This window comes from Oculina patagonica, chromosome 12, assembly GCF_052425735.1.
Source record: "Oculina patagonica isolate OP01 chromosome 12, crgOcupat, whole genome shotgun sequence".
NCBI classification, from domain to species: Eukaryota; Metazoa; Cnidaria; class Anthozoa; order Scleractinia; family Oculinidae; genus Oculina; species Oculina patagonica.
In genome coordinates this window covers 24,307,643-24,328,031 of record NC_135769.1, presented here as the reverse complement: position 1 = coordinate 24,328,031, position 20,389 = coordinate 24,307,643, and the positions used below count along the sequence as shown (strand labels likewise).

The 20,389-nt window shown below is 38.7% G+C and overlaps 1 protein-coding gene across 4 annotated transcripts in view; it reads left to right on the top strand.

Moving 5' to 3' along the window:
• LOC144632255 (uncharacterized) overlaps positions 1-11,145 on the top strand; it is a 38,699-nt gene extending 27,554 nt beyond the window's left edge. For all 4 annotated transcript variants that reach the window (XM_078490857.1, XM_078490856.1, XM_078490855.1 and 1 more), the window contains one exon: positions 9,750-11,145. In XM_078490857.1, the coding sequence (XP_078346983.1) occupies positions 9,750-11,029 (1,280 nt within the window). In that variant the 3' untranslated portion in view covers positions 11,030-11,145. The remainder of the gene's footprint in view (positions 1-9,749) is intronic.
• Positions 11,146-20,389: the final 9,244 nt, after the last annotated feature.

The following is a 20,389-nucleotide window of genomic DNA, read 5'->3' as shown; positions in this document are numbered from 1 at the left end:
AAGCGATTTATGATTATATAGTCTGCACAAGAGCTCAGCCAAGATCCACTTTCGTGTATACTTTTGCCGGGTCATGACGCACAGCATTAGCACTGCCTGGTTTATGCAAAAAGTTTTACACCAGGCTACTTCCCCTGTTGCGTGACATAACAAGTCACTGCAGTAAAATCAGACTGAAGACAGCTTCGTGTCGATTCGAGTGAACTTTTTTTTACAAATTTTGCCTTGAAAAGAAGAGTATTTAACATGTTTCAGTTTACTTTGTGCGCGCTAAAAATCCAAAATGTCACTTGTTTTAAATCCTGCATCACGCCTGGTCACATATCAAAACGCAATCAACGAGGCCGACAAACTGGCGCATGTTTCCGATTTGGCCTTTGGGTACAATAAAAATTTGCTCGCACTAAAGAGTAGCCTCCCGCGCAGTCGTTCTTAGGGGAGATCGCGTTTCACAGAGGAGTGAAACACTATCGCCCCTAAGAACAACTGCGTGGGAGGCTAACTAAAGAATAACGAGAAATACTTTGCACATCGTGGAAATTTTTCATCGCTATATATTGTTATCTATAAAAATTAGCGAAAAAACGGAGCGACCTTTCGGTGAGTGGCACCATTATCAAGTATGTGACGAAAAAAAAAATGATAATGAATGAGAGTAATGGTGCCAAGATGACACCGAAACGTCGTTCCGTTTTTAGTTAACTGTATTTCTAAGTTAAATACTATATGTTGCAAGTAGTGGGAATATCGTCTCATGTTCCAAAGGGCAATGTTCTGATGAGAAAGATGACGATTATGAAGACATTGCGTAAAAACAGTTGCTTTTCCCACTCTCTTACATCTGCAATGACCCAAGAGCAAGCCCTGGAAGGCGAATTTCCTTCCCTTCAACATTGAAAAGCAAAGCATTCAGCTAACGTTAGAGAAATTTCCTTTAATCTCCATTCGTTATTCCTCTAGTGACGAAGGTTCATTTTGCCGATGTCGCACGCGCGGCACGTGGACCGTTCATTTTCCTGTATTGCAGAATGAGCTGTGGCTTTTACTTTTCTACTTAACGCGTACTTTTCTACTTAAGAGCAAGTTTGTAGAAGAATCGAACAATACAGGGATTTCGCTCATCTTCTGCATGAAGGTAGTCCTTATTAAAACTAAAAACGTTATGTTGTTTTTTTCTTCAAATATTTTTATTTTTCTGAGAAAAACGAAATTTTTGATTTGACATCTAGACTCGTCTAGACTCGATTGAGAGGGTACAAATTGGGTTGAAAATTGACCATTTTCAATCGATTCGTTTGTCAAAGCCATCACGCGCAGAAAAAAAATAAATACAACCGGTCTTTTGCCTGACTCTTCCTTGTCCAAATAAGCATAGTTTCAAGAGTTTTGGTTTAATCTAATTATTTTACGGTAAACAAAACCAGACTATTCTCACGCGAAATGAAAGTCGGTCGGTCAAAAGAGTCGTCATTTTCACTATGTGCCTTATCTCAGAATTCCTTGAGATAAATATATTTCAACTGTAGAAGGATGATACTTTCAAAATATTTAAAGTTTTGTCTGGGTAAATGATTAAGCACTTGTCAAAAAATTATTCAAAATCGTACAAAAACGACACAAAATCACGCAAGCTTACGAATGCGTGACCAAAAGTATTACCACCGTACTTGTTCTTTAAATCAATTTAGTCGCAACACTAGCAATACCAAGGCATAAATCATAATAAATATGTTCACCTTTGCTTGATTATGATATCCTGTCCCATGCAATACGTTTTTGCGCGCTGCCGCGACAAAGTTGCCGAGAAGTGACCTGGTTTTAGACTTTAAAAAATTCTTTAGACGCTTCGCAGGGGACGTTCTCTCACAAAAATTTTTTTCTGTGCCTCATTAAGAACGCCTTCGCGTTAATATCAACTATACTTGGAAATAGGCCAAAATGAAATTCCTTCAAACTCGGCCTGAATAAAGCCCTAGGGGCACTAGTTACAAAAATATCAGTTTAAGATCAATCGGTTAATTTTTGATTTTTTAACAATTTTTTTCTTCCCAAAGCCCGAAACCGGACAAAATCGAACACAAAAGTAGGGTCAATTCGGAGGCTTCTCCAATCGAAAATAAAATTGTTCATTGAAAACGAATTTCATATCGTATTTGTACCTCCATTCTACTATCTTTAGAAATAATTAGATCGCAATTTGATAAGAAGGCAAATATTTTACAAAATTTTGAAAGTCGCTACCTCAAGACAGCTAAAAATAGGCCAAAATTTACCATATTTTCAACTGCTTTAAAAGCCTCCTGGTACATCGTTTTGCCCAAAACGGCTTAATCAGCCTGAAAGAGCATGTTTTTAACTACAAATCTTTGAAATAAAATTTTTGGGTAATTAAAATCGCGAGCGCTGAGGCGGCGAAGTAAATGCAGCTATCTTCCTAAAAACCCGACCTTTGACCTTGCCGCAACGAAACTGCTAATAACGAGTTGTGACAATCTTTTCCTTATTTTGCGTAGGTTTCTTGTTTTATCGGTTGAAAACATGTATTACGTGATGAATGCAATCTTACTTGATGCATGAAACGCCCAAAAGTCACATATAGACTTCTGTCAGTTGGACAAAATAAAGCACTTCGTTTATAAATACGCATGCCGAAATTTAAACTTGAACGAATTCAATATTGAATTTGGTTTATGCGTTAAACTAGTTAAATCACGGCAATACCCACCTGAATATTCATATTCACAGCGGTGCCATATCCCTGGAATAACGTTGAAAGGGAGCTCAATCAAAACTTTGCAATGTTTGCGACTGATACTAATCGAATTAATGTTAAAATTGTCACGCGCGGATTGTTCATCAGAGGAAAACGAATGTATTGTTTCCACGGGCAACCCCAAAATAGTCACTTCCGTTACATGAGCGATAAAGTTTTTTTTTTCATTATAGGCTGTCTTAAGGATAAACAATATAAAACCTCACTTACAAATTATTTTCTTATTAAGGGACCGTTTTTTTTATCTAAAGTAAATTAATTTGAAATTGGTTTACGCTGGAATTTACACAGAATTATTGACAGGTGTCACCAGTTTTCCGATAAATGTTCATTTCAGTATCGAAACTTGCGAGAAAAAGAAATCTTCTTTTAGTTTTCTTATTGAACTGTGATTGCATTTGTTGATATAAGAGAAAAAAGGCGAAAAGTTTAAAGTAAGTAAGTAAGTACGTTTACTCGAAAAAATTATTGTGTGCGCTCGTTGGCTTGCTGTGGATACGCAAAACATGTTGGCGGTGATTGTGGTTCGAGTACAGAACGACAAGCGAACGATCATGATGAGTGTGTACGACTAGCTGAATGCTGTAAAGATATCAAAGGCCACCTAAAATTCTAATTTACAATTCTACCCATTTCACACGTTTCATACAGTGTAAAATAGACTTTCCATAATCGAGTCGATACAAAAATTACACTCCATCCACCGCGCCCCGCCCCACCCACATCGGAGAACCTTTTCAAGCATTTAAAAACAAAACGCTTTCCTTTAATGGTACACAGAGGAGAGTAGCGAAAGTGTGTGTGTGTATATGTGGGTTTATGTTATTTGGGAAGCTTAACCCGGGGAGGGGGGGGGGGGGGGGCATGACAACACACTATTGGGAAAATACTACATCAAAACAATAAATAAAATGGGGGACGTGACATTTTTCTCACCAATCAAAGGGATTGGTAGGTGGGTGTTATTTGTAAGGTACTATGAGTAATTTTTCAGATTGGCTTCAAAGCACTAATAAATGAAAGCCCCTTCGTTGAATCCTTAAGTTCGTCACGCAATCTTTTCTCCCCAATGTGGGAAGGAAGGCGTGACGAGACCAAAGGATATTTGCGTTCAATCAAACAACTAGCCTGTTCCAGGCGTTCGGTTAGTTGGGAAGCGCGAAAAACGGCGAGCGAAAAAAAAAATAAGGGGAGGGGGGCGGGGAGGAGAGCGAGCGCCCCCTCGCCTTAGACCCCTCCCCATTTTTTCGCTTGCCGTTTCCCAACTAACCGAACGCCTGGAACAGGCTATCAAACAACGGGTGAGGGTAAAGTCAAGGTCGAAACATTTCTCACAAGAAGTTTTAAAAACTTACTTGAACCAACAGGGATTATGACTGTGCTGACTTTGTAAAGGCGACGGGACTGCCCAAGTGTTATCCCTCGCTCCACCTTTACATTAGGTTTTCTATGCGCTGCCCATGAAGTCGGAATTGAGCAGGTTTTTCTGTTTTTTCGCCACCTTAGCCCAAATGCGTCGCGGTGTCTTGGGCAAATTGTTAGATTTAAATTCGACTCGTCTTCATCAAATATACCTTTAACAGGGAAAGATGAAAACAAAATGTCCAGAGACAAAATAAAATAAAATTGATTATGTAAACAATGCAAAAACTGCATTAACTTGAGTTTCACTTACCCGCCCTAGCCAGCAAAAGTGTTGCCTCTGAATTTAATGACGAATCAGAAACACAGCAAGTTTTTAGGTGGCCTTTGATATCTTTACAGCATTCAGCTAGTCGTACACACTCATCATGATCGTTCGCTTGTCGTTCTTTACTCGAACCACAATCACCGCCAACATGTTTTGCGTATCCACAGCAAGCCAACGAGCGCACACAATAATTTTTTCGAGTAAACGTACTTACTTACTTACTTTAAACTTTTCGCCTTTTTTTCTCTTATGTCAACAAATGCAATCACAGTTCAATAAGAAAACTAAAAGAAGATTTCTTTTTCTCGCAAGTTTCGATACTGAAATGAACATTTATCGGAAAACTGGTGACACCTGTCAATAATTCTGTGTAAATTCCAGCGTAAACCAATTTCAAATTAATTTACTTTAGATAAAAAAAACGGTCCCTTAATAAGAAAATAATTTGTAAGTGAGGTTTTATATTGTTTATCCTTAAGACAGCCTATAATGAAAAAAAAACTTTATCGCTCATGTAACGGAAGTGACTATTTTGGGGTTGCCCGTGGAAACAATACATTCGTTTTCCTCTGATGAACAATCAGCGCGTGACAATTTTAACATTAATTCGATTAGTATCAGTCGCAAACATTGCAAAGTTTTGATTGAGCTCCCTTTCAACGTTATTCCAGGGATATGGCACCGTTGTGAATATGAATATTCAGGTGGGTATTGCCGTGATTTAACTAGTTTAACGCATAAACCAAATTCAATATTGAATTCGTTCAAGTTTAAATTTCGGCATGCGTATTTATAAACGAAGTGCTTTATTTTGTCCAACTGACAGAAGTCTATATGTGACTTTTGGGCGTTTCATGCATCAAGTAAGATTGCATTCATCACGTAATACATGTTTTCAACCGATAAAACAAGAAACCTACGCAAAATAAGGAAAAGATTGTCACAACTCGTTATTAGCGGTTTCGTTGCGGCAAGGTCAAAGGTCGGGTTTTTAGGAAGATAGCTGCATTTACTTCGCCGCCTCAGCGCTCGCGATTTTAATTACCCAAAAATTTTATTTCACAGGGGTGTCGGTAAAACGCCGACTCGGGGTCGGGGTCGGGGTCGGGGTCGGGGTCGGGGTCAATTTTTTTAATTTTTTTTTTTTAAAATCACCGATTCAGAAAAAAAGATTACAAAGTTTATATCAGCGTGTGGGAAAATTTTGAGTCGGAAAAAGCTTTACCTTCACAAAATAGCCGGGAATTTTGATCCTTATAAGTTGAAAAGTATAAAAGAAGAAATTTGTGGTCAAACAGGCGACAGGTGAAATTCTCTAACAGCTTGGCGGATAGAATTTGCTGCTGAATTCTTTCTGAGCGCTATCTCCTCGCCAACATAGCATGAACTTTTTAAGGTTTAAATCAAATTGTTCATGCGTTTGTGTAGCAAGAGAAAATTAATTCATGTTTTTATTGTTAAAATAACGCCGCTTTTCTTATCCAAAAAATATTTATAAGGAAGCAGAATTGTTTTGTTTAGACAGCGAAGCTCGCATTAACATGTCTCCCAATCTTTAAGTTTCTAAATTCCGTTATTGTTTTAAATAAAAGTGGAGGTATCTAGCCATTTTTCCAATTTGCGTGACCGAAATGCGGAAAGACATATTAATTAAAATTGATCTTAGTAAATGTAGCTAAATGTACACATCGTTTTCGACGCAGATGGTGAGTTGTATCCTGCCCGCCTTTCGTCGCTCCCGCTTACTACACACACCATACAATCTTCGCTTGCTGTTCAAATTCGATCCAGTTCACAAATGAAGCAATTCACGTCTGTGCAAAATTGTAAAAAGCTGGCTGTATGTTTCGATTGTTGAGGAATTTTCCTGACTGAAACATGTTACAACAAACTGCCCGACATGCGAGTTTCTCTGTCGAAACAAACCGCTCTACTTCTTTGAAAATACTTCTTTTAATATGAAGGGCAGCTTTAATTTTTATTGCTCAAAAACATATACAATTTATTTCATGCCTAAAACAGTTCATGTCCATTAAATTTTACTACAAAAATCTGCCGCGCATGTTTAAAAGTAAACAGATTTAGAATATTCTGTTTATCCCTAATTTGTTTCAGTGGGACTGAAGACCAAAGAGCCTCTCAAAACAACATCTATTGTTTAAGTTCCTATGAATCACAAGGTGGTCCTGTTTTATTGATCAACAAAATGCAAAATGAACAAAGAACGGCTAAAATTGAGGTTATGCTGACGAGGAAGTATTACACCCGCTTTCAGTGTTAGGTGCATAGCGGTTTGTTAAAACAAACAACACGGATCGAAATCCGCTAATCACAGCCCACCAGCATGACCTTTTGACCTTTTGGGTGAAACCAACAAGGGTATCCATCGCTTTTGATTGGCTCCAGTTCAAACAGCACGTCGAAAGATGCTGTCGAAAGATGATGTCGAAAGACGGACGTAGAAAGATAACTATGCACGTAACATTAAAAGCGAGTGTAAAGGATCAAGATTTGCGGCGAATTTGTGAAGGAAATTCTTTTTTCCCGACTCGAAATGCTCCACACGCTAATATAAACTTTGTATTATTTTTTTTCTGAATCAAAAAAAAAATTAAAAAAATTGACCCCGACCCCGACCCCGACCCCGACCCCGGCCCCGACCCCGAGTCGGCGTTTTACCGACACCCATTTCACAGATTTGTAGTTAAAAACATGCTCTTTCAGGCTGATTAAGCCGTTTTGGGCAAAACGATGTACCAGGAGGCTTTTAAAGCAGTTGAAAATATGGTAAATTTTGGCCTATTTTTAGCTGTCTTGAGGTAGCGACTTTCAAAATTTTGTAAAATATTTGCCTTCTTATCAAATTGCGATCTAATTATTTCTAAAGATAGAAGAATGGAGGTACAAATACGATATGAAATTCGTTTTCAATGAACAATTTTATTTTCGATTGGAGAAGCCTCCGAATTGACCCTTCTTTTGTGTTCGATTTTGTCCGGTTTCGGGCTTTGGGAAGAAAAAAATTGTTAAAAAATCAAAAATTAACCGATTGATCTTAAACTGATATTTTTGTAACTAGTGCCCCTAGGGCTTTATTCAGGCCGAGTTTGAAGGAATTTCATTTTGGCCTATTTCCAAGTATAGTTGATATTAACGCGAAGGCGTTCTTAAATATTCATCAATCAATAAATCAATCGATTTGTGCCTTAGTTTATCTTGTTTTCGTGGGATTTTGTAGATGTGTGATGATAAAAGAAGTGGAGATAGAAGTGAGAGCAAGCCGGCAGCACTTAACTGAAAGCAAAACTAGTATAAAGTGGCAACACCAGCAAATGTATTCAATCAATCAGTCTATCACAACAATCAATCTTTATTTCACTTTCACCTCCAATTACAGCTAACGCTAACAGATTAAAATAGTCTTGCCCGAAACAACAAAAATTAGCTAACCGCAAGCAGACTGCAGTGAAATCTAGCTGCAAGCAAACTGGCGTGAAAACTTACTGCACTAAAAGCACGATCTAAGTGTCGAGGCTGACTCTGATCCTAAACTTAACTTGAAACCTTAACCCTAATCCCTTGGGACCAGTGAAATTAAACACAGGACAGTGTTAAGCATGCGTAAACAAACTTGCATGCGAAATCTGGAGCTGTTTTTGACAATTTTAAATTTAGACGAAATTCGATGTGTTGATTTTGCTCTTGCTCCTTCAATTATAATCAATCAAGTTGCTGTAGTATTAGTTTTAGTGTTAATATCTGATCATTACACAACAAGAAGTGTTAAATGGGATGTTTCAAGGACCCTCCATGGCAAGTTGCAAAAACCAGGAGTCGAGTTATCGGGGTTAATTGTGATCAAGGGATGCGGAATTTAGTTCGAGTTAGCGGGGGAATTCAAGTTATATGAGTTCGAGTTAACCAAGTAAAAATTACCGAAAAGTGGGGTCAAATACAAGGGAAATGCGACTAAGTTTGAGTTAGCCTAATCAGTCACACAACTAGGAAGGGGTACCCCACCCTCCCAGTAAACCACTTCCTGTCTGGAATCTCTGTTTTCATTCGCCCATATAAACACTATTGCTTATTTGGGCAAGGGGCATTGTTGTGATCAGTTTATAATGTTTTAAGAACCGTGACTTATCTCATTCCAAGAGGTAGTGGGTGACCCCACCCTCCTGTCTTTTTGGCAGGCAAACAAGTGAGGCCCTCTGCGCCCTCGCATTTGATGTCTTTCCTGTCAGTGTAAATGTTTAAATGTAGAGCGCTTAGTTCATAGGGAGGTTGGAAAAGCTGTAATTTTACTATCAGTAAATAAATCAACAAAGTTTAAGTCAAACTTGGTTTGTTCAAGTTGCCAGAGGGAAAATTAAACCGAATTTTTTTTAATTATTGCTTAGTTCACATGGTAATTCGCTTTAAAAGTATGTCTACAAAATTAAGAAAAAATAACAAACTTGAATAAAATGTATTGAAGTTGACGGAATTGCAAAAGTTTGGTGCAATTTATTAGTTAACATGTGTTTTTTTTTTGTATTAAACAAGCTGTCACAATATTTTAAGTCATTTTTTGATTCACAATATTCCTTTCAAATTCAAGAGAATCTCGCAATGATAGTTTTAAATGTAAAAAAAAACACACCAAAAAGGTCATATTTAACCGAAAATAATCAAGGAGACTAAACAGTGCGATTAAGACAGGTTACGAGTGGCAAACATGAAAAATTGCTATTTGGGATTTTTGTAAAGTTACACCCTCCGTGGCATATCTTATTGTTACTTATTTTTGCGGGACTTAATTTCTGCGATAGCAAAAAGAAACCTAGCCTGCGAACGCAGACGTACCCAAACTGAACGTTATCTGTTGCAACCTCGTTCCCAGGGTCTCTCTGTATCTGTTGTATCGCAATTGCACATTCCAACCTGTTTTCTGTTTTATTTTGTTACCGTTCTGTTCAATGTTATCGTAAGATGTGGGTTTAAAATCTGTTACGCTGATTCTGAGGCTGTACACGTTTGTATCCCTCTTTGGTAAATGTCACAAAATTTCTTTTAACGCGATTTTTCTGCCAAATTGCAAATTTTGGGTCTCGCGAAATTTGCTTCTTTCACTTTTGCGACATTAAGTTTCCGGCCGGGAAAACTATGTAACGTTGAGAAATGCTTAATCAAGCTACGGGAAATACCATTAAACACCCTACGCAAGTATTTCCTTGGGTTGGTTTTATGAAACGTTAATCTAGGTTCTAAGACTTTCCTCGTTTCTTTTTTGTTTTTAATAATTAGGACGTGGTTTACTGCAGAGCAATTCACCAGGTTCCGTTGTCCCAACCATCAATCAGACCACAATTGATGTAAATGCAGACAAAGGTGAAACTCAGTCAACTGAAAATGAAGATTGGAAGTTACTGCACTCAGCCGTACAGGGTGGTAATGTCGCCATCATCGAAACAGTGTTATCACGTGGTGTTGATGCCAATTCACGAGATAGTTATGGTAACACTCCATTAATGATTGCTGCTTGCTTTGGCAAGATGGAGGCTGTAAACTATCTTTTAGACAAAGGAGCCGATCTGTCTCTGACAGGGCAGTATGGAAGAAACTCACTACACAGTGCTTCAGAGGGTGGTAATGTCGCCATCATCGAGACAATGCTATCAAGTGGCCTTGACATCAATTCAAAAGATAGTCATGGTAACACTCCGATAATGATTGCTGCTTTAAATGGCAAGATGGAGGCCGTAAACTATCTTTTGGACAAAGGAGCAGATCCATCTCTGACAGGGCAGTATGGAAGAAACATACTACACAATGCTTCAGGGGGTGTTAATGTCGCCATCATCAAGACAATGCTATCACGTGGTCTTGACATCAATTCAAAAGATAGTAATGGTGACACTCCAATAATGATTGCTGCTAGGGAAGGCAAGATGGAGTCAGTAAACTATCTTTTAGACAAAGGAGCCGATCTGTCTCTGACAGGGCAGTATGGAAGAAATTCACTACACAGTGCTTCACAGGGTGGTAATGTCGCCATCATCGAGACAATGTTATCACGTGGTCTTGATGTCAATTCAAAAGATAGTGATGGTGACACTCCAATAATGATTGCTGCTTTCTGTGGCAAGATGGAGGCCGTAAACTATCTTTTAGACAAAGGAGCCGATCTGTCTCTGACAGGGCGGTATGGAAGAAATTTACTACACAGTGCTTCATATGGTGGTAATGTCGCCATCATCGAGACAATGCTATCACGCGGACTTGATGTCAATTCAAAAGATAGTGATGGTGACACTCCACTAATGAATGCTGCTTCATGTGGCAAGATGGAGGCCGTAAACTATCTTTTAGACAAAGGAGTCGATCTGTCTCTGACAGGGCAGTATGGAAGAAATTTACTACACAAGGCTTCAGCGGGTGGTAATGTCGCCATCATCGAGACAATGCTATCACGTGGTCTTAATGTCAATTCAAAAGATAGTGATGGTGAAACTCCTTTGACGATCGCGGCAGCTAATGGTCATGCTGAAGCCGTGAACTATCTTCTCAGCAGGGGAGCACGTTAACCTCTTTCTTTCAAGCGCTACTAATTTGGCTAGTTACGAGGCAGCACACTTTACGGAATGTCATTATACGAATAACCGTAGTCCGTATTTGAAACTGTAAGTTTTTCTTATAAAAAAACTTTTCTTAGTTTTTATTTAAACAAATGAGGGATTTGACTACTGCTGACAGCTGAGCCTTAAAGCCAACTGGGACAGTGGATTTCTTCTACAGCAGGGAAGTAAGTAAAGCACAAGTTTATTGAAAATCTTTGTGTATTCTTATTTTCCAAAAGATAGCACTGTGTTATATTTTCGCCGCGCCCGCTATTACTTCCAGTGATATGATTTTCGCTCACTTACAGCTTAAGCTTGGGCTACCTGTGGTTTCACCGATTGCAATTTCTTAGGAGTCAATGAAATACCTTAGCGGCTACTAATTTTAGCGATTTTTATGAGCAAGGTTTAGCGGCTATTTAATTTAGCGATTTACCGAAAATTTTAAAAAAATCAGTGATATCGTGTAAACCAGGTTTTCATGAACATATAGCTAGATGGAAATAAATGTTTCGTAAAAGAAGAAACTCACTTGAAATTGTATAAAATCCTCACTGCATACTCATTACCTCATCGCATAAGGTTAAGTTATGGGAAGAGTTCGCGACTGTTGAGGCAATAGGCATGCAACGAGGATAAACGTGAAATTCTGTCAACCGCCACCAGGGAAGGTGGGTGGGTCGCGAAAGTTGGCCGTCGTCCCGGAGTACGATTAAAATGACCGGCAAAATGACCACGTTTCAGGCGGGGCGACGAAATATATACTCTAAGACCGCAAAGCATCAATGCCATAACAAGCATGCGCGGAAACGGGGGAATCTGAATGCATAATAAAAACTTCTGCCATGAGCTAATTAATTATGCAGTGAGAGTAGAATGAACATTTGCATTGCCAGAAAGTACAAAGTAACCGGCGTCCATTTTTTAAAGTATTTTTGGGTACTAAATTTAGCGATTTTCGCCTACCTTAATGTTATTATTGTTAGCGGCTGAAAATAGCAGAAAAATAGCGATATAGTGTAAATCAGTTTTTATTGAACATAGAGCTAAGATGGAAAAAAATGTTCAGTTAAAGAACAAACTCACTTGTAACCTCCAGGACCTTAAGGTAACTCGCTAAAATCGCTTAAATTAGTAGCCGCTAACAAGGTGCGATCTTGGCGCAGGAAACTTAAGACAACGACTTCAGGCTATATTTCTGCATTCACTCGTGTTAGAGTATTCAGGACTCGAAATTAACGTTTTAGGCCCCATGCACGCGTATCCATTTTCGTTTTGAAAACTTTTCATTTCTGGATTGGCAATAATCCACGCGTATCCGGTGAAAAGAGTGACAAAAAAACTCTCCAGTCCAATGTTTGAAAACGCCGTTTTTAGTGCAGAATGCACTATTGTGATGGTTTGTTGGGGCTGTCGGGCGCCCCTCTCCTCCCTAACGCGACGCGCTAAGATGTAAACTTTAATAGTCAATTAATTATTTCTTGTGGAGGGGGTGGGGGGCTGGGAGCACCTGACCGTACGTCATATAAAGATTTCAAAGGTATATACTTGCTTCAGAGAACCCTTTGCTATTAGACTACGAGCAGACCCTATTTTTTTGCAGAGTCATCGAGCGTAAAGCGACAAAATAAATGACCGGGCGAAAAATGTGCACGAGGCGGGGCGAGGCGAGAAGCGATCTCGAAAATCAAAGTGTTAAACGACTCAACAGAAATCCACAAGCAAGACCTCGGAGGTTTTAAGTAACACTGGTATGTAAAAGTGCTGGGAGAAGCGACTTTGTCGACAAAACATAGATTTCAGAGAAAGAGAAGAAGAATTTTAGAATGATTCAAGGCCAGTCCACATAAAAAATATCTGTTTAGCAACCCGGCAAAATTTGTGGACGGGCAGAAACGGTATGTGTTAAAAAAAACGAAATTAAAAAAAAAAAAACGTTTTCAAATAAAAATGGATACGTGTGGATGGGGCCTTAGGCCAAGCAGATATTACAGTAGGAGTTCTTTCCACCGAGTAAAACATGTAACAGGGGGGATTTTAGAATGATTCAAGGCCAATCCGTATTTAAAGATATCCGTATAACAGCGGAAATTTGTGTACTGGCGAAAACGGTACGTGTTAAAAAACTAAAAAAATGTTTTTCAATTAAAAATGGATACGTGTGAACGAGGCCTTAGACCAAAAAATTTTTTAACTAATAGGAGTTCCTTCCACCGAGCAAAACGTGTCACATCTATTATTTTTAAACGTGCCGAGAATTTTACTATTTTACCCTCGTAAAATTATAAATCCTTAAGAGATCGGGAGATATTACAATATTGAGCAAAAATTGTTTTTAAGTAGATCAAATAATACCGTAACTGCGTGAGAGTGTTATTGGCACATAGCACCTGTCAAATTTTCACGGTTTTGCTCTCTGTAGTTCATGCATTTTGTCTAAAGAATTCAAGGTGTAAAAATATTCAAAAGGAAATGAAAATTGTATCATTTAAAGCGTGAGAAACCACAGATGGAATAGAAAATATGAGAAACGATCACGGCAAGAATTTGTTTCCGTTAAGCTTAAAATCTAGTAAAAATTAAAATACAAAGTTACTTGGCAAAGTAGTCAGTGAGCCACAGTAGCAAGAAGTACACCGAGCGGACAGGACACCCAATTCTCTATCGCCAATATTACAGTGCAAACCAGATTTGATGAACTGGCTTGGATCCGAAGGATTGATTTCGTTAGCAATATAGCTAAACGCGGAACAACCGGTTGACTGCTTTAACACATGAAGCTGTTTTTGTTAAAATGAATTCAGTATCACTGTAAAAGAGGTCGCTGATCTCACTAGCTAAGGAAATCTCCTTAAAAGTCCCTCGTGATAGTGGGTTGGTCTGTTGGGCCAAAAAAAGAGAAAAGAAACAAGTGAAGGATTCGAGTCGAGTACTCAGCTGGTTTCACTTTTCCTGTACTTTTGTATTTCAACTGGGAAAACAGTTTATTACATGTAAAGATAATTTGCTACTGGAGAGTAATCTCGTACTCAGATGTCTACTTATCACGGTAGTTCTCTCCGAGGGTTGAGAAGATCAGGGTACGGGATTAACTGGAGAACTGGAAAAGAACTGACTTCTTGCTTGAAAAAAATAATGAACAATAATATTTGACTTGTAAAGGAGCGGCGAAGTTCTTACTCTTTCTTCGAATTGTTCTTATTACGTTCCATTCGAGCTGGGACAAGTGGATAAATTACGCGCCACGCAATCGACACTGACAAAAAAAGAAGGAGAAAAAAAAAACAGAAAAAAAGAGTGTTTTGAGATGACTTGTAAGAGTCAAGGAGATCAAGGTGCATGAGTCTAGCTCTAAACAACTTTCTTGTTGTTGAACGTCAAATTTTACTGCGGTTCATTCACGCTCAGTGTTTATGAGGCAGTGGTTTTTGTTCATTATTTTTGAGCTATGTATCTTCATTATACCTACAGCTCTAATAAATACTTGATGGGCTTATTAACTCCATTTTGGAGACCCTAAGACTTGGTATCTAATCAAGAAAATATGGCACGTCTTAAAAACGTGTTATGACGAGATTTTTTTGAACTTCGAGCAATGCAAGAGGCCAGCGGTCAAAAATCCCAAAAGAACTTGCGCGCGCATTTCACTTTCGATCAGAACGCGCGTCCATGTTGTTCGATGAGAAGGGAGAGCGGTTTTGTGATGTTTTTGTTGAAAGTGGGCGAGTTATGAACGATTTTATTCGAAGTTTTACTCGGTTACGTCGGGAGGAAGATCTGGGAAGCTTCGACGAAGCTTTAGAAGCGGTGAGTCCAGTGTATTTGTACCGTATTTTCGGTTCTAAGCAGTATGGCCTGTAGGCGAAGGAAATTGTGTCTGTCGGCAGATTTTTAATCGTTCGTTTAGATCGGATTTTGAGATTGGATTTCCAGAAATAATGACGTTTACAAATGTTTATTGTAAGCTAGGAATGTTTGTTGTTTTACAATTAAATAATGAACAGTTGTTTACATATATTCTTTGTCTTGTCTTTGATCTTATATTCGAAGTTGAGCACTGTAAAATTCATGTAGCTTTGGCTTGCTTGTATGGCGGGAAAGACACGCCGGCTGCCAACCATTTTCCCGCCTTAGCCGGCGCCGGCCGGCTACCTGAGAACGGAAACTTTTTTTGCAACTTCGCTAAAGGCAAAGCTGTTGATAGTTACAATCTCAGCTCGTTTGTTTTCATTCAAAGTTATTTGCAAGTGTCAGTTTCATACGGTAATTTTTTGGAATTGTATTTGTTCGAAATTTATTGGCAATTTTTTCGCTTTCTATTTGTTGTGAATTTTGCCGTTTAATTCCCGAGTAGCGTTTTTGTTGGGTTCTGTTTTTAGTAGCCAAGTATTTGCTTTCTAATTTTTGTATTCATTGGATTTTTCTTGGCTGGTTGTTTTTGGCCAGTTCCATAGTTTGGAAATTTACACCCGAGTAGATTATTTAAGAGTGCGTTTTGTCACGTAATTGTTTGTTTATTAGTTTCTCGAGTGTAGTTTTGTCGGGTCTTATTTGAGAATTTTTGTGTCAGGCTTGCTGTTTTATAACAGGTTCTAATCTTAGTTTCTGCAAATTTACACCAGTAGATTTTTTTGAGTACTTGTTTTGTCAAGTAATTCTAAAATTAGTGAAGTTTGTTCCTTATAATTTTTCTATTGCAATTGTAACCTTTTTTTGAATAATTTGGGACTTTTGAGTGGGTTTTTTAAAAATATTTTATCGAGGTCTTATAACTAGGATTGTAAATTGGGTATTATTTTTTGTAATTTATTATTATCTTCAGGGACTCACTGAAAACCGCCAATGGCGAGTGAGCTCCCTGGCTAAATATTTCCTGAGTGGTGTTTTCACCTCGAGTCAGTTTTAGTAGTCTAGTATTTGAGAGTTTTAGTTTTTTCTGTGCCACAGTCAGTGGGTGAATTGCCCACTGACATACGAAATGCCTTGGTACAAAACGAGTTTGACAGTGTGGCCTTGTCTGCAAACTTAAGGTGCTGTGCAGCATGTTACGTTAGGCTCCACAGGTTATCAAGCAGCAACAAAAACAGCACTCAGAACAGCATTTTATCACCAAGCAGTTCGGTGAAAACTGATTCAGTTGGACGACCTCCATCGTCTTTTGCAAATGCATCGAAACGAACGAAGCGAAGAATTAAGAAAAAACTCAAAATGTGCACAAGACAAAAAATGAATGAACTGAAAGCAGATGTCGAGAAGATGGGTGCCTCCTATGAAGAAATTTGCAAGGAGATTCTGGAAGAGGAATTTGAAAAGGAACAGCAGGTAGTTTTAAAAAATGCTTCCAGTAAATGATCTATTGGCTGTTTTGAGGTTGAGCAAGGGACCAGGTAGAGTTTTATATTCAATTAAATTGAGAAATAATCATCACAACAAAGGTCATGTTAAAATTAGTAACTTTTTCAAGGCCTGAGCTTTCAAATAGTTATGACTGTATCAAAATCCAAGAGTTAGGAAGGGTTTCGGGGAGGGTCATACATTGTTAGAGAGGATTGTAAGGATGCTGATCCATATTTGAAAGGTTGGAACTTGATATATATTCAACTAAAAATGTGATAATGTGTTTCTTATTCAATTGAATGAATAACTCTACCCAGCCCCCAGCTGCTCGCCTCACTTCAAATGCCTCGTATCTGGGATTAAAGCCCCTGTAAAATGTTCATTTTGCATTGGAACACTCCGCTAATAGATATCTTGCAAAACAAGAGACAAAACAGCTTGCTGACAACAAATAAGTCAAGAATGGAATACCGCACAGACTTGAGACTTAGACAAGTTATTTCTATATTAAATTTTATTACATCCATTTTGAAATCACTGGTGATCCTTGCAATCTGATTGGATCTCAGCAGTGCGATTTATTCACAAATAATTATTTGCACCACTTTGTGCTCTAAATTGCATCTCTACTGCAGCCAATGAGAAAGGAACAATTTTAAAAACCTGTTACTGGATCAATATTTAGCATTTTATACTGACTAAAATCCTGTATTTGCGAGATTAAATTGTGCGATTTCAAAAAGGTTGTAATAAAGTGGTAATTGAACTTCGTGTTGTCCAAATTGCATTCCACGCAGTTCAATTATCATTATTAATTTTCTGTTTCATTTCAAATTCGACTTTTTTCGTTCAGTGGATTCCATTTTATTGTTTCTTGTCATGGCAGTGAAAACCAAGATTATGATTTAGACTGGTAGAGCTTTCGAACTTGAAAAGTACATGGAAGCATTTTACTTGTAGTATCTCCTTGAAACTTAAAAATAATTCAACATTTTATGCAGGATAAAAAGAAGCATGGAAATGCTAACATTGTGGAAGGATTAGCACTCAGTTATTCCAGAGAGAAGCCTGGAAGCCCCAAACGAGTTGAACTTTTAAGCTGTGTTGCACAACAGTATACAAATAAGGAACTTAAGGAGATTTTTAAATATACAAACAGTCGAGGAGAAGAGGTATTTTGCACTGACTACGAGATAACAAAAGCTAGACTTCATAGCAAGGTGTGCGGTCCAGGAGCTTCAGTGCCTAAAGTGAATCGGAGACCTTGTCAGAAACTTCCACCAGAAACCATAGCTTTTGTGCTGGAATTTATTCACCATCCTGACAGTGTGGAATACTCGTCGTACAAAACTGCCTCCTGTGAAGGGAAACAAAAGTCATGGGTTAGTGAATTGTTAGGAGGTGGAAATCAACCTGTCCTGTGGTTGAAACAAAACAAATCTGCATTATACGATCGTTACAAACAAGAATGTCAACAGTTAAAGATCAAAGCCATCAGTTTCAGCACATTTTTTAAGGGCATTTCTGCAGGTAATTTTAAAATCATGGCAGAAAAAGCAGGCCTATGTAACATTTGCACGGAGCTTGGGGCTGAGAATTTCATTCAACTGGGCCAACTGTTAACCCAACTGGGAGAAACTTTGCGGAGCAATCAGAAACCGGATACAACTCCAGCCTTAATAACTAGAGCTAAGACATTGAAAGGTTACCTGCTGTCCGAATTTCAAGCTAATTTGAGAACCCACAGCAACTGTGCAACCCACTGCGCTAGCCTTTGGCTGTCTGACAATCCGCCATGTGGTAGCATTATGGACCACCAAGAAACGTGCCACAGCTGCCTACAAATCTTTCACATAATAAGGGATCTGAAAGAAATTTGCAACACAGTTAATGACCCAAACGTGGTGGACCAAATTACCCAAATAGAAAAAAACTTAAACAGTTACATAGGGCATATTATCAGAGGCAAGTATCAGAGGGAGCAGTTTTTAATAGACATAAACAAGCTGGTCCCAGGCGAAGCAGTTATGGTTGCTGACTATATGATGAAACTTCTTTTCCAAAAACTATTTGAACCTCAGAAAGATTGGTTTGCAAAAAGGGGGTATCGCTACACGGTTCAATGTTCTTTTTCAAAAGAGAAGACTCCGGAGAAGTATTTACAGAATTCCACGACATATACAGTGAATCAGATGACAAACAGAATTGGTATTTTTCAGCCACTTGTTTAGAAGAGTCCATAAGGAATTTTAAAAAACTTCACCCCGAAATCACTAACATAATTTTGTGGACCGACAATGGGGCACATTATAAAAACACATCACTTGTGCTGTGGTTGCCAAATATATTTTTGCATACAGGAGTATACGTCTCTAGTTTTCGAAATTTTGAGCCCCAGAAAGGGAAGACGAAGCTGGATGGGCACTATGCCACGTTAAAGTTTTCTCTGAAACGATACAGAAGAGAAGGGAACGATGTGGTCTCAGGGGAACAAATTGAAAAAGGAACGAATGGACGGCTAAGGGGAACACATGTCTATGGTGTCAACATTGATAGGTTAAAGGAACCAGAATCAGCAAAGACAATGAATGGGATCACAGAATATTCAGATTTTGAGTATATTTATGGCAATGACAACAAGCTGAAACAGATTACTGCACGAAATCAAACAAGGCTGTCTGAAACAAAAACATTTGAATGTTTGAAACTAAGAAAGCTCTGGGGGCATTTAGAATGCGAAAGCACAGGAGCAACCAGTAACTTTTCACTTGAAAAGGCAATTACTGTTAAAGATTTGCCACAGAGGCAAACTACGACTGCTAAAAAAAAGGAAGACACTGGCAGTTCTAGGCCAACAAGCATCATCACTAATGTACCTGATCGTGGAGGTAACACTTGTATAGACTGTGGCAAGTCTTTCCTGCGCAAAGGAAATCTGCAAAAACACCAAGGTTCTTGTGGAAAAGCTACACCTAAAACAAATACAAACAATAATCTAGTCACAGATATAGTTGCTGAAATAAAAAGCACACAGCCACAACCGGTCAGTTCAACATGTGAACTCAGCAAAGACGAGAAGGCCTGGCTCTATGCAATCCCTGGAAAGGCAGACAAATGTAACCGCCCTGCCAGAACAAACAAGCGCTTCAGTGAACAACAGAAACAAATCATGATTGAATGCTATATGAAGGGTGTCGATGACAGAAACAAGCGTTATACGGCTGCAATGTGCCAAGAAGAAATGGTACGGAAACTCGGGGAACAAAACAAGTTAAAGGAGAGCCAAATAAAGAGCTTTTGGTCTCGATATCACCATCGGTGATGCAATTTTATCTATAATATATAATCATTTGTGATACAAATAGTGTTAGTTGGATCTAAACATTGTATTTTTCTTGATTACACAACATGAGTGTGTTGTTATGTGACCGTATAGCCCATGCACTGAGCGCTTTTTACATCAAAACTACTAAGAAAATTTCCATGTCAGGGTCTTTCACATCAGTGGATACAAAAAAAAGTATGACCCTGTTCGGGGGCTGCAAGATGATTTTGGCGAGATACAAACGATTTGAAATTTAAATCGGTCACATAATAAAATGCTCATTGCCCCCGGGGGGGGGGGGGGGTACTACGGATTTCAAGTGACAGGGATGATCGAATGGAGGCGAAAATCAAACTAAAAAAAAAAATCCCCCAGGCTTCCAACAAAACCCCCCAAAAAGCCCTAGACCAAAAATTGACCCCCCAAAAAATTCCATGCAGAATTTCCAAGCCTTAAACATTTCCAGAAAGGACACAAGTTTGTTTGTACTATATTCGCAGAACTATGCGGCCAGGATACGCGGGCACTACCACAGATCTTCAGATTGTTTTGAATACCCCCAAAAATCCCTACTTAAGGTGGCTCGTACCGGTTTTTCTTGCGTGGGAAGTCTGGTGACTAGCGCGCGCGTCACGCTTCATGCCCACGAGTCACGCGCGAGATTT